Source organism: Schistocerca gregaria, chromosome 1 (assembly GCF_023897955.1).
Source record: "Schistocerca gregaria isolate iqSchGreg1 chromosome 1, iqSchGreg1.2, whole genome shotgun sequence".
In the NCBI taxonomy this organism is placed as follows: Eukaryota; Metazoa; Arthropoda; class Insecta; order Orthoptera; family Acrididae; genus Schistocerca; species Schistocerca gregaria.
In genome coordinates, this window is record NC_064920.1 from 1011523448 (window position 1) to 1011539132 (window position 15685).

General features: G+C 41.1%; 1 protein-coding gene across 1 annotated transcript in view; it reads right to left on the reverse strand.

Annotated features, from left to right (window-relative positions):
- The window catches only part of LOC126278769 (cadherin-86C), a 396441-nt gene that overhangs the window by 142001 nt on the left and 238755 nt on the right, over window positions 1–15685 (reverse strand). Inside the window, exon 10 of the mRNA XM_049979049.1 lies at window positions 9098–9247. Coding sequence (XP_049835006.1) covers window positions 9098–9247 — 150 coding nt within the window. The remainder of the gene's footprint in view (window positions 1–9097; window positions 9248–15685) is intronic.

Sequence of the window (15685 nt, forward strand, 5' to 3'; positions counted from 1 at the left end):
AAAGACACACACACACACACACACACACACACACACACACACACACACACCATTCATTCACACAAGCAAGCACACCTCATGCACACATGACTGCCAACTCGAGCCAGCATGTAGCTATCAGTGGGATGGTGGCAGCAATCTGGAGGAGGTAGGAAAGGGGAAGGGATAATAATGTAGAGGTGGGGGGAGAGAGGAGTGCTGCCTGGCAGAGTGTGCAGCATCTAGAATGCCAATAGGTGCAGCATCAGGAACTTGTGAGACAGGGAGGTGGGGAAAATGGAGTGAAAAAGGAGAAGAGTGAGGAAAGATGGTTGGGTGCATTGGTAGAAGGTGACAAACAAAGAGTGTACGATACCAGAATGGGAAGGAAGTGATAGGACAGAGGGGGTGGAAACTGTTTGGTGAAGGGTGTGGGTACAGTATGTTACTGTAGGTTGATGCTGGGATAATTATGGGAGCAGAGAATGTTGTGCCACAGGATGGTCTACTTTGCTCTTGGCCATGGTTTGGTAGTGGCCATTTATACTGATGGACAGCTGGTTGGTAGTCATACCAAAATAATAATCTGTGCAATGATAACAGCAGAGATGGTAAATGACAGGTGGCTTGGATCTTGGTTATGTAGGATAAACTTGTGATAGGACTGGAATAGGGAGTACTGGATGGGTTGATTGGGAAGGGCTTGCACCTGGGTCTTCCACAGAGATATGACTCTTGTGGCACAGTATTAGGATTGAGAATGGCATGGTGATAGATTAGGATGTTGTGGAGTTTGGGTGGGTGACGGAACATCACTTCAGAAAGGGGGGACGGATCTTGAGTAGAATGCCCCTCATTTCAGGGCGTGAGGATTGGTAATCAAAGCCCTGGAAAAGGATGTGGTTCAGTTGTTCCATTCTGGGGTGGTACTCAATGACAAAGGGGACACACCTTTGTGGCTGGTTCCTGGGGGTGATGGGAGGATAGAGCATATGAGGGGAAATGGCATGAGAAATCTGTTTGTGGACTAGGTCTGGAGGATAGTGCCTGTCTGTGAAGGGCTTGGTGAGACACTCCACACACTGGGCAAGGGAGTTCTTGTCACTGCACGTATGCTGTGGCCGTGTAGCCAAGTTGTATGTGAGGGATTTTTTGGTGTGAAATGGATAACAGCTGTCAAAATGCTGTCCACATTAAACTCATCAACCACCAACAGTACCTGCAATCCTTCCACCATTCCCAAGAACCAGCCACAAAATAGTGATCCTTTGTCACTCGATACCACTCTTGACTGGAACAATTGAACCACATCCTTTGCCACGGCATTGATTACCTATCATCATGCACTGAAATTATGGACATCCTACCCTAGATCCTTCCCTCCCCTCCTAAAGTGGTATTCCATTGCCCACCCAGCCTTGACAATGTCCTAGTCCATCCCTATGCCACTTCCAAACCCAACCCCTTGTCACAAGGATCATATCCCTGTGGAAGACACAGGTGCAGGACCTGCCCAGTCTACCCACCCAGTCCTGTCACAGATTTATCGTACCCCATCAGTTGCCAGGCCACTTGTGAAAGCAGCCACGTCATTTACTAGCTCTGCTGCAATCATTGCACAGATTTTTAAATTGGTATGACTACCAACCAGCCATCCACCAGGATAAATGGCCACCATCAAACCATGGCCAAGAGCAAAGTAGAACATCCTGTGTCACAATATGCAGCTGAAAATAACATACTTGATTTCAATGGCTGCTTCACTACCTGAGCCCTCTGGATGCCCCCTCCACCACCAGGTTTTATGAATTGCACAGATTGGAGTTATCCTTACAACACATTCTCTGCTCCCATAATTATCCAAGCTTCAACCTACAGTAACATACTGTCCCCATACCCTTCACCCAACAGTCCTATCAGTTCCTCCCCATTCCTGTCTCCTACACTCTTTGTCACCCCCTGCCAACACACTTGTCCATCTTTCCTCGTTCCTCTCCTTTTTCACTCAATTTTCCCCACCTCCCTGTCCCACAACTTCCTGGCGCTGCACCTGTTGGCATTCTAGAGCCTGTTCACTCTGCTAGACAGCGCTCCTCTCTTCCCCTGCCTGTACACTGCTATCCCTTCCTTTCCCCCATTCCCTCCAGATTTCTGCTACCATCCCATGTGATAGCTGTGTTCTGGACTGAGCTGCTGGAGCTGACAGTCTTGTGTGGGTGTGGTGTGCTTGCTTTTGTGAATGAATGGTGTGTGTTTTCTTTTTTCAGTGAAGGTGGGTTTATGTGTAAGTGCCTTTTAATTGTGCCTGTCTGCAACTTCACATGTTATCTTTATGATAAGTAGGAATTAATCATTTCCTACATTGTTGTTAAAGGAGAAATAGTAACTCTAGTTATGAGTGCAAAGATTAATAACTAGTAAAGTGTTAACCACAGACACATCTAAAGCTACTGACCAACAACACCTTAGAGCAAGTCCCTAGCTGAGTCGTGCAATGTTTCTTCTGGTATCAATGGAGCACATCATGGCAATCATGACTGCTTGATCCCAGAAGCAAACAGCACTGAGGCAAACAAATTGTTATCATTATATCAAAACATTTTATTATTATTATTTTATTATTATTATTATTATTATTATTATTATTATTAAACTCCCAAGTATCTTCTGTGGCATTTTAAATGTGGAGGAGATGCATATTGTACTTGGGATTGGAGGGGAGGAAGGAAGTTAGTGAAGATTGTGATGCACTAGAATGGGAGCATGTATCTATGCTCGATACAGACAGAGATGCACCGCAAGTAGAACACACTGGTAGTTACTACTGGAGAAGGAAACCATGTGCCAAAAGGCAGTGTCAGATATGCAATGAGCATATCGTGTTGCCTTTGCAGTTAGCAGGAGGTACGCCAGAACCAATAATTGGTTTCATCCTGTGGCAGAAAGAAGGTATACCACAATCAGTAGCTGGCTTCCCCAACAACAGCTTATTCTCTCTTTCTTCCAGACAGTCCTCACTCCTCTTCTCATAACCCTTCTTGTCAACAATTATAGAATAAGATGGAAACAGATTTATCTACTGAAGGTATTTTACAAGCCTCCTTGGAAGCTGCATTTGCCAGCTTGTTGCCCTGAATTCCCTCATGGTCTGCACAATATCAACTCTTCCTTAGGTAAATGAGGGTGCCCTGGATGGACTGGACAGTATTTTTTCTGGGTACCTATACTGGTTGGTAGGTTGGTTGGTTTTGGGGGAAGGGACCAAACAGCGAAGTCATCGGTCTCATTGGATTAGGGAAGGGCAGGGAAGGAAGCCGGCCATGCCCTTTCAAAAGAACCATCCCGGCATTTGTCTGGAGCGATTTAGGGAAATCATGGAAAACCTAAATCAGGATGGTCAGACACGGGATTGAACCATCGTCCTCCTGCATGCGAGTCCAGTGTGCTAACCAGTGCACCACCTTGCTCGGTGGGTACCTATACTGAATGGCTTACAGTGCACTCTGGGAACTGTAGCTGATGAATTTTGTAGCTTGAATAGATTTCATCTGCTTCAGTGTCCTCAGGGTCATATGTACCTCCCAATCACAAACCTAGCCTTGAGGGAACTATTGGGGCAAACTACTGATATCACACTTTTGTATACACATGACAGAAAATTGGAAAATTGTAGCATTGGCGCATGAAGTTGCACATCATGCAGCATATTACACACAGTTTGTGTCATAACACAATGTCCTGTGGCTGCACAAAAAGCATTATTCAACATGGTGCCATTGCTGTCAGGGTTCCTCCAATTCCTAATCCATAGGTAGTGGTCATCCATTGCAGTAATAGATCTTGGGCGGCCTGAGCGAGGCATATAATCAATAGTTCCTGTCTCTCTGTATCTCCTCCATGTCGTAACAACATTGCTTTGGTTCACTCTGAGAGTCCTGGACACTTCCCTTGTTGAGAGTGATTCCTGGCACAGAGTAATAATGCGGATGCAATCGAACTGTGGTACTGACCGTCTAGACATGGTTAAACTACAGACAACATGGGCCGAGTACCACCTTCTTGCTGGAATGACTGGAACTGTTCGGCTGTTGGACCCTCACCGTCTAATAGGCGCTGCTCATGAATTGTTGTTTACATCTTTGCGCGGGTTTAGTGACATCTCTGAACAGTCAAAGGGATTGTGTTTGTGATACAGTATCCACAGTCAACACCTATCTTCAGGAGTTCTGGGAACCAGGGTGATGCAAAACTTTTTTTGATGTGTGTACTATTACTGATAATATTTCCTGTAAAAGTAATTTATCAGTGGATTTTTATTCATCTTAGTCATTCTTGTTCTGTTATTGATTCAAGTGGTCTGTTATTTGTGAGTGTCAGCATTGTGAGTACATTTTGCGGTGTGCAGTTGCAGCTGTAGCAGTTCTAAAGTTACATACTGACAAAGCTGTTTGTGCAGTATATTCATTATTAAATTTAGCAGTTTTCAAAGGTGTCCCATGCTGTTGAATAAACTTTTGCTCACTGTGTTTGGCAAAGTTTTTTTGTGCCTTATGGTCATTTATTAAATATAGTACGGTAGTTTTCAGCCGGTGTTTCTTGCTGTTTGTAGTGAAACATTCCAGTACAAACTTTGAACGTCCAACTATTTAGCACCTAGTGGTAATTTCACTGTCCTTCTACCTCTTTCTGCAGATGCTCACGACAGTAACACGTGAACATTCATCCAGCGTCACCATTTCCGAAATACTAGTTCACAGGCTCTGCATAATACTAATAATCTATCATTTGTCAAAGTTCCTTTTCTCTGTGGATTTCCTCACATGGAACCCATATCTTCTCTGGGGTGACTCCCTTCCGAGTCCGCTCCACTTACATACTTTTTTTACCGCGTCACATGCCCTCAACGCCACCTGGCAGCATCCAACATCGCGATGGGGAGTCGTGATCAGTATACTGATGTTGTAATATTTATTGATGTTCTATGTAATGTATATGTAATGTTTTTGAAACAAGAATTGTAGGTTTTCATGAATTGTAATTTCAACAGTTTTTATCAATAAAGTTATTTTCAGAAGAACACGGGCAGAGTGCTAGGTTCCTGCCATGGAAATCTGGGACAAATCCCGATTAGGGGTGGTGATTTTTCATCAATCCAGACCTTCAGACTGCATCAGGTCTATTCTGCTGCTGTCTAAACAAATTTTGGTGCTTTCTTCAGGGAGTAAAAGATCGGCTGGAGCAAGTTACTCTCCTGGTCCACAGACTCTATTTTACCTTTCAATTTATCAAAGACTTTAGTAGTAACATTATTTGTTCATTCCTGAGCTACAGTCAACTTTAATTAAAAGTAATGAAAGTATTTTCTTTCTCCTATTATAATTATAGATGCTAATGCCAAACGATTATTTCATTTCATAAATGTTATTATCCCTTCTGAACTCTACTGGATTATTTACAAAATTTTTCGTGAGACAAATTATATACATACGGTACTGCAATACTGTAATAAAAGTACCTAAATCCTTAAACAAGTGATGGAAACCAGAGGCAGGAATATCAGCAATATAGGGAAAGATAGATAGCTACTAGCTGATGTGTCTTCTTTACAGTAAGTAGCTATCTATCTTTTCCTACATTGTTGACTCAAACAGTTAGATAAGATGATCGATGGGGTGCAGCATACTGTTTTGTTTTGACTTGTCTTCATGCAAAAATGACTTTCTTTCCTGTAGATGAGTTACGAAATGTACAATTCTGCATGACATTACTGAATGAAAATAGGCAATGTGAACTTACTGACAGTTCTTTATCCAAGATTTGCAATAATACAGTGTTGAAAAGAGACTGAACTGAACTGCTATTAAGAACCTGTAAAATGTGTGCCCTTTTCAATTTGAATTTTCATCAGTATGTACACTTAAAATTTTTCAAGAATCTACATTGTTTACTAAATCCTGTTCATACTTTAAATTTGTTGTTGGTGATGTACCATTTAATATGCAGAACTCGATATGCTAAGACTTTTTAAAAGTATGAGAGAGGCCATTGGCAGAAAACCAGTCAGTATTGAGAGTTTCTTCTGTTGGTGTGTTTCTAACGGGACTGATTATAATACTTGCTTCTCCTGCAAAAAGAAGTAATTCTGCTTGATGTGCTTAAATGGAAGATCGTTAAGATAATTGTATGACAAACCTGAGAGGCCTGAATAATATATCTTGTTGAATTAATGATTTCCCCCATTACATATTTTCAACATGTTGTCAGTTGGACAACATGATCAGGGAAAAAATGTTTTAATCTGTAGCCTTCCTCCTTTTCTTGGCCTTTATCCAGTATCTTCTCTGAGTCGACATGTTAATTTTTGTATTTGGCAATGTTTGTAGTAGAACATGGCTGGATGCTCTTCCTGCTGCTATCACTTTCTCTCTCCCAACACCCATCCTCCCAACTGGAAATGTCTAGTGTTATCCTATGTGAAAGAGCATGAACATTTTCTAAATGTTCGCGAACCACGTAACTGATGCAGGATGTGGGTACCAGCCCAGTCTTTGCATAGTCTAATGTGGTAAATCGCCTAAAAACCCCATACATGCCGGTTGGCACACCAGTCCGGTTGGCACACCAGCCCTTGTCGTTAATCTGCCATATGGATTCGATCAGGTGCCGGCGGGCCTCCCTGACTACCGAAGTGACATGCTAATGCCTGTGTCTGTGTTGGTGGCTCTGTTTTAATCTACAGGCACACTTTTACTTGACTCCCAACCACTGATCATCATCAGGTCATCCTGCAGCATTCAGGTTTAAAACAAATATTTTTTTATTTCTCATCAGTCAGAAAGTGCGTCCTTTGGTTAATTATCTAGCACTGCAACTCTTACAGTGGTTCTTGGGACGAGCAGTCAATCTGTCGCTCATCCATGTTGGCAGCACTCAACTCGCTCTGTGTTCTTCACATATGGTATTGCTATTTTTGTGGTGAATTGTTATGTTGCTCTCAACTAAAGAATCCGACTGTAGCCAGAAATTAAAAAATACCTTTTACACTGACTAGCGCTACTCCATTTACTGTATGACACTATCCATTTCATCTGATGTGGTGGAGCACACTGACGAGCATTCAGAGCAGACATTGAATTTAGGGAACCTTTAAATACGGTGCCAGTTCACAACGCAAAATAGAAAATGCTCTCTTATTGTTTCTTTTACTTGGTATTATTACTGTGTGACTGATTTGAGACATCTGATCTTCCCAGTAATTCATTGCTGTAGCACCCGATCTGCATGACGTTTATATCAATAACAATAATCGCACATTTATTTGACGTTCTGTAACCCTATGTTGTCTATCACTGCATTTACCACTGAAACCCAAGAATCGAACAGTTCATGACTACTGCAAATTTCTGCTCAGCCATTGATCCAGTATAGGATTCTGGAGAGCGTATCTCTTTCTTAGAAGCAACTGCACATAGGAAATTTGCTCAGTGGCATAAATGTCACGCTAATGACAAGTAATGTGATGCTCATTGACTGTCTTAAGCTATCTGAGAGAAGCTGCATAACTATTCAGTCAGATCTTGATAAGATATTAACATGATGCAGACGTTGGAAACTTACTCCGAATGTTCAGAAATGTAAAACATTGCACTTCACAAAATGAAAAAAAAAAACATAGTATCCTATGATCATAATATCAGTGATTCACTACTGAAATTCGTCAAATCATTCAAATACCTGGGTGTAACACTTTGTAGGGATCTGAAATGGAATGATCACATAGGTTCAGTCGTGGGTAAAGCAGGTTGTAGACTTTGGTTTATTGGTAGAATACTGGGGAAGTGGAAACAGTCTATGAAAGAAATTGTTTACAAATCACTCGTGCAACCCATCCTAGAATATTGCTCAAGTGTGAGGGGCCCATACCAGATGGGGCTAACAGACCATATTGAATGTATACAGAGAAGGGAACCACGAATGGTCACAGGTTTGTTTAATTCATGGGAGAGTGTCACAGAGATACTGAAGGAAGTGAAATGGCAGACGCTCGAAGACAGGCATAAGCTTTCTCAAGAAAGTATATTAACCATATTTCAAGAACCGGCTTCAAATGATTACTCTAGGGATATACTACAACCCCCTAGGTATTGCTCACATAGGAATCGTGAGAATAAGATTAGAATAATTACTGCAATAATTCTTCCTGCACTCCATATGTGAATGAAACAGGAGGAAACCTTAATAACTGTCAAATGGGACGTACTCTCTGTCATGCACCTCATGGTGGTTTGTAGAGTATAGATGTACTTATAATTGTAATTGACGTGGAGTGGTTAGTTTAGGTATCCTTGGTTTACATGCTACAACTAATAGTTGTACTTGACTGGAAAAACCTCTAGGTAAATAATGTGACTACTGGCATCATTTCAAATGTATATCGAGACTGCATCGAATTAACAATGTTTTCTATGTAAGTTCACTACAATATGAAGGCATTGGCATTCTTAGCTATAATTGTTTTTGACTGTCATAGTTATGGCTGTAGGTCTGTTATCTTGCTAATGTTTCTGTAGCACCCTGAACAACTTGCATCTTAGCATGATATTTGAAATTTTGCCTGAAATTACACGGGTGAAAGAGCAAATCGGTGGGCATTGATAACCATTACTCCTACTGCAATGTCAGGTAGAGATATCTCCTGCTGTGCCCTGTCAATATGTAGGATCTGACCACATTCCTTTCAGCAAGGACAAGATAAAATACAGCATGATCCAAAAATAATAAAAAGTGACTGATCAATAATTCTAAAACAGAATGGCAAACAAGTAACTTTTTCACCAGCAGCTGGCTCTTCACTTGAATGAATAGCCTGTTTGGAGGCTTAGTTTAGTTCACAGCCCAGAACCTTTCCACTTGGTTCCATATGCACCAATCAGTCAATGATCTTATATGATGCCCATCAACAGTTCTATGCAACTACTCAAAACTAATTTCTCTGCTTTTTAAAAACAAAACCAGTACTTTTTGTGTTAAACACATAGCTGCTTACAATACTTGTTGAATTACTGTGAATGAGAGTGCTGTTTCTAGGATTACATATGTGACAATACTTGCAACTGACGTGGAAACTGAGTTGATGCCGCTGTTCGTAGTCCAACAGCTCACTGTTTCTCACTCTGAGGTGGAAGCTGGCCCTCTGCTCACCCACAGTAGGCGACACTTCAAATGTTATGTTGTCCGACAGGAAAATGGAAAACACGCCATATTTACCCTGAAAAGCACAGAAAATCATCAGTCATACAGAACAGACATCAAAATCGTTGTTTGGTGGGAGTCTTCTAATACGTGTCACGTTGATAATTACGAGGGTCACTCCAAAATAAATGCACACTATTTTTTTAAAAATCCATCTCTTATCCTACATGTTTGAAAGTTTTACAGTGTGTAGATACATCCTTCAGGAACAATATTTTCATTTCTCCATATAATTTCCAGCCCTCTCAACTGCCTTACACTATCTTGGAACCAGCGCCTGTATACCCGCATGGTAAGATTCTGTACCAACCTGTTAGAGCCACTGTTTTGGCAGCGTGGACAAGGGAGTTATCATCTTCAAACCTTGTTCCATGAAGAGAGTCTTTCAGTTTCCCAAAGAGATGATAGTCACATGAAGCCTGGTTAGGACTGTAAGGCGAATATTTCAGTGTTGCCCATCAGAGTTTTGTGATCACATCCATGGTTTTTTGACTGACATGTGGCCGTGCATTGTCGTGCAACAACAAAACATCCTGCTTTTGCCGATGTGGTCGAACACGACTCAGTCGGGCTTGAAGTTTCTTCAGTGTCGTCACATATGCATCAGAATTTATGGTGGTTCCACTTGGCATTATGTCCACAAGCAAGAGTCCTTTGGAACTGAAAAACACTGTAGCCATAACTTTTCCAGCAGAAGGTGTGGTTTTGAATTTTTTTTCTTAGGTGAATTTGTATGATACCACTCCATTGACTGTCTCTTCGTCTCTGGTGAAAAATGATGGAGCCATGTTTCATCACCTGCCACAATTCTTCCAAGAAATTCATCTCCACCATTCTCGTACTGTTCCAAAAGTTCACTGTATACCATTTTTCTTGTTTCTTTGTGAGCCACTGTCAACATTCTGGGAACCCACCTGGCATAAACTTTTTTAACGCTAACACTTCCAGTACTCTGCAAACACTTCCTTTCCTTATCCCAACGTAGCGTGACAATTCATTCACTGTGATGCGCCTGTCAGCAGTCACCAATTCGTTTACGCTGTGTGCATTGTCTGTAGTGTGTGGAGTATGAGGCCTGCCGCTGTGAGGACAATCCTCAATATTGCCATGCCCCCTTTCATCACGTAACCTGCTTGCCGACCGACTAACTGTACTGCGATCGACAGCAGCATCTCCATACATCTTTTTCAACCTCTTGTGGATGTTTCACACTGTCTCGTTTTCACAGCACAGGAATTCTATGACAACACATTGCTTCTGATGAACGTCACGTGTAGCAGCCATTTTGAAGACATGCTGTGATGGCACCACTCACGGGAACAGGTTGAACTAAGTTTGAAAACAAGCAGGAAGGATGTATCTACACACTGTAAAACTTTCACAGATGCAGAATGAAAACTGTATTTTTACAAAAATAATGTGCTCTTTTGGAGTGACCCTCATATAAATTTTTTTACTGATTTAAATAAAAAATGTCACCATAGCTTTTATTCTAATAATGCGATTACAGCCTCCAGCCAGAAACTGGTAAGGCATTGTACTCTCATGCCGGATGGCTGCCTACTCATTTCAGCCCTTGGTGGCCCATAAGTCAAAACTTGGGGCTTCTGAGAAGCTCTAAGCTGCAATGGATGCTGTAGAGGTTCAGTCAAAATCATTATTTCTCAGAAAGGCATTGTCGAAAGAGTTTAGTTTCCCTCCACAAGGCGTACAGTATGATCTGTAGCTCAGACTCAGGGGCACAAGAAGTATCTATGATATCTGCCCAACAGAGATGTAATAATGTACTTCTACTGTTGTCTTTGTATGCACTATGTTGATTAGACAGGACATAACAAATAGGTATGGCCAAACTTTCAGGAATCATTCCTCACACATAGAGGAAGAACATGTGTTATATAGACATGGCTTATATAAGAGCCCACTTTTTACAACTTTTCATCATTTTAATCATCTGCTTTGAAACTAAACCTTATCTGTGAACACTACATTTACGCTAAAGTGAAGATTGACACACTGTTTAATGAACCATTTGCAGAAGTGTACCCGAGCAGGAAAACCTCTTGCTGACGGTGTCTGTATGCACTGTACATGGTACGGATACAGCAGGTCCTCATGTTGCACTCAACAGACTGTCATGTGGTCAACATTGCTTGTTGCAGCTAATTGTCTTACGTTGACACTAGGGTTGTCATCAATTGCACGAAGAAGTTCCTCCTGCAGTTGAGGTGTCCTTGTTCGTATAGACCTCCCACAGTTGTGAGTAGTAGGCTTAAAGGTCTCATGCTCTAAGAGGACGATCAGTTGTTTCAAGCATCCTCTTGTCAGAGCATTGTCTTTCTGGAAACCTCCCCCAATACCAAAGCTGAGTGCCACGGCCATTGTCATCTGTTAATCCATATAGCTAATAGGCACCTGCCAACTCCACTTTTGGGTACACTTCTATTGCACTGACCAGAAACCAAGTCCATGTTGAACATCAAACAGGTTACGTGATGGGCGCTAGGAGAGCAGTGAAGTTAACCGCATGTCAATACAAACAATGAAGCGAATCACATTTCATCATCTTCGTTCAGTTCAAACAACAAACACTGGCGGACAACCTAAGAGTTGCAACATACTGCACATATTAACCAAACATAACCAAGCCGTTATTTTGAACATTTCATGTAGACTAAGAAAACATTTCATGTAATACTGGTATGTCCTGTTTCTGTGTGTTTCCCATGATTAATGTGATTATGAAGAGAAGGAGAAAATGAGCTCTGACATGGAAATAAAACGTTTCCTGATCCATGTTCATGTAACACATTTTATTCTTCTATGTGTGAGGAATGTCTCCTGAAACTTTGTCCATGACTTTTTCTTACACTGTGTACATAAGAAAAGTAAGCAGCAAGCAGCACTAGCGGGTGTGCTTTCAAGACACAATATGCAGCCGGTAAAAATGTTTTTTGTTTCTCAATCATGACTTGGCTTGAAATAACAAAAAATGTCTCTGAGCACTATGGGACTTAACATCTGAGGTCATCAGTCCCCTAGACTTAGAACTACTTAAACCTAACTAACATAAAGACATCACACACACCCATGCCCGAGGCAGGATTCAAACCTGCGACCGTAGCAGCCGCGTGGTTCCGGACTGAAGAGCCTAGAACCACTCGGCCACAGCGGCTGGCTTGAGTTAACAAAGACATTGGAGAAAACAGAAAGAGTTCCAACTTTATTTACTTTCCAAGCAAGACTTAAACGCTCGGAAAATATACACATATCATGCTATGATATTCATGGCTGTAACGTAAAGGATCTTCAAGATGTATGAGAGAGATGATTAGAATATTGGGATATTATAACTGATTTGTTTTCATGCAGATCCTTCGTATTCACAGTCATTAAATATTCACATTATCTCTAGTGGCCTACCACAGAGATGAATGAATCCTTGCTGATATCTACTTCTAGTGTACCCTCCCCTGGAAGTACAAGTGCATGGAAAAAATATCCTAAACAGGGGATAGAAACTCAAAATGGAGAAGCACACTTCGCCACTGTACCAGCAAGTTTCACTTATGGCCAGTGCCCATATGTAACCTGAGGAGTTTTGCCACCTCGGGCAAGTCACACTGCATCATGCATTGACGTAACCAGTGTCAATATCTGTACAGTGAGCAAGGCGTTGAGTTGTAACCTGTAGAAGGCCACAGAACGTAGTTGTGATGGACTTACCCACAATGAAGCCCCGTTTTAGCCCAATTACGTCAAAGTTCTCTGAGTTCTTCCCTATGTTCCCAAACGTACAGATGGTCGGAGCTTAGTCCTGTACACAGGGTGATTTTGCTAAACTGGGCAAATGGCAGTAAACAATCTCTGAGAGGATAAGGAGCATAAAAGTCATATGGCAAGAAATGTATTCCAAGGGAGGTAGACCTACTTGAAGATGAAGATGAAAAATCTTTGATACTGTAGTTTTTAGTAACAGAAAGCACACATGACACCACTTTGGACAAGTTGGAATGTTCTGCCTGTACTAGTGTTTTAGTGATATGGTGACAGAGAACATCAGCACTAATTTAGCCTCAGTGTGTGGTCAAGGTAGATTCTATAGAGATGCCTCTGTACGTTAGAGCGGAATGGAGTGGAGACCAATCAAGTAGTGGCTACGTTAGCCTTTGTACCACCAAAGGCACATCTTCCAGTTGGGGAAGTAGTGTGAGCTGCAGGAACGGATATGCCTCACGTGTGAGGTGCTGTGGAAGGACGACCGGTACCACAGGGCGGTCACCAATAATCTCCATCCACACATCAATGCTGTACTGGTGCTGATGATTCACTACCACCACACCACTAAAACACTAGTAAAGACAGAACATCCCCATGTGTGCTTTCAGTCATTGAAACCTACTCTGTCAGCCTTCCCATGGAACGCATATTCGGCCATATGACCTTCTTTCTTTCTTATCCTCTCAAGGAAGGTTTCCTGAGATTTATCCAAAGTCAGCAAAATCGCTCCCCATATCATGCTATTCATACTGAGATTTATACCTCCATGTTTAGTGAATCATAATCAAAGATGCTTGCGCATTATCTCTACCATTCCTCTATTCCACATGAAAATGCACATAACCCTGTGCACGCAACCAAGGAAAGATATTTTCAGACACTTTTATGGGTAATCGCTGTGTGGTCTGCCAAAGGACAACATTGTGTCTATAAAGGGAGAGGAATGAAAGAGGAACCCGCCAGGCAGAATTTTGCATAGAGCATCGTTTAAACATCGCTAACATTTGGTTTGAAACTCATATAAGAAAGATATTTATGTGGAAGTCACATGGAGACAATGGAATGTTTCAGATTGATTATATAATGGTAAGGTAGAGATTTTGAAACCAGATTTTTAGCTATAAAACAGTTCCAGGGGTAGATGTGGAATACGATCATAATTTATTCGTTATGAAATGTAAGTTAAAAATTTTAAAAAATGCGGAAAAGTAGGAAATGAAGGAGTTTAGATCTCGGTAATTCGAAAGAACCAGAGATTACTGAGAGTTTCAGATGGAGTATTAGGCAACGGTTGACTTAAAAAGAGGAAGGGAATACAGGAGAAGACAAATGGGTAATTTGAAACAGTGAAGACAGAAGAGGATCAAGAAACTAAAAGGACAATGCCAGGTACAAATCCTTGGATAACACAGTAGGTATTAAATTTAATTGATGAAAGGAAAAAAAATAAAAATAAAAATACAGCGACCAAAGCAGGGGAAAGGAAATAAAGATGTATAAAAAGTGAAATTGGCAGTAAGTGCAAAATGACCAATCAGGAATGGTTTGAGGACAAATGCAAGGCTGTAGTAGCATGGCAGTCCAGATGGTTTCGAGATTAGATTAATAAAAAAATAGAAAGAAGTTAAGATGGTGTTTTAGTGCTCCTGTGTTGTTTTACGCCCCCGCCCCCCCTCCACTTGAGTAGAATGTACAAAACATTCATATGACCATACGAAACTCTCCGGGATATTGCTCAATTTGCGGGTCAGGTTGATTTAAACGTCTGTTATGTCGTCAGGATGTTGATCTTTCATGTGAATTTCTGCACTTTGTCATTTTACGGTAGGTTCATATTGATAACACAAAATCTCTTTACCTGTGATGATTTTTTCTACAAAAGCGTTCTGCATTTCAATAAAGTCGCGGCAGAGAAGTTAAAACAGCCAAGAGTTGTACCTTTGCTTAAGAATTACCAGTCCATTTCCCTGCTGTCACCATTCTCAATAATAATAGAAGCAACTATGAAAGACAGATAAATGAATTACCTGAATAAATACAATCTTTTAAGCTAATCACAGTTTGGTTTCCGAAGTGGCAAAAATACGGAGCCAGCCATAGTACAAATCACAAAAGTTGTACTTGATGCTCTTGATAAAGATGAGTATGTCACAGACATATTTTTGGATCTTCCTAAGGTCTCTGATAAAGTTGACCACAAGATTGTATTAAATAAATTAGAAGCATTATGAATAAAAGGGGTGGCTAATAACTGGTCTGGGTCATACCTAGCAGATAGGGTGCAAAGAGTAGAGATAACACATACTTCAAATAGATCTAAACATTTAGTAAAACACTTATCAGAACCAAAATACATTAATGAAGCGGTTCCGCAAGGTTAGCATATTAGGACCAATACTATTCCTGATATACATCAATGACTTTCCCAGTAGTCTTACTCATGGTGAAAAATTTCTCTTCAGTGATGACAGCAATATTATAGTCACTGAGAAAACAAGAGAACTCCTTGTAGAGAAAGCAAATGAAACTCTGAAGGAAGTTTATGACTGGTCAATAAGCAATAAAGTGACATTGAACATAAAGAAAACTAATGCCATGAGTTTCAGTTTGAAGAGGCAAAATGACAATGTTAAATTACATGTAGATGGCACCTCTATAGGCTGTGTAACAAATG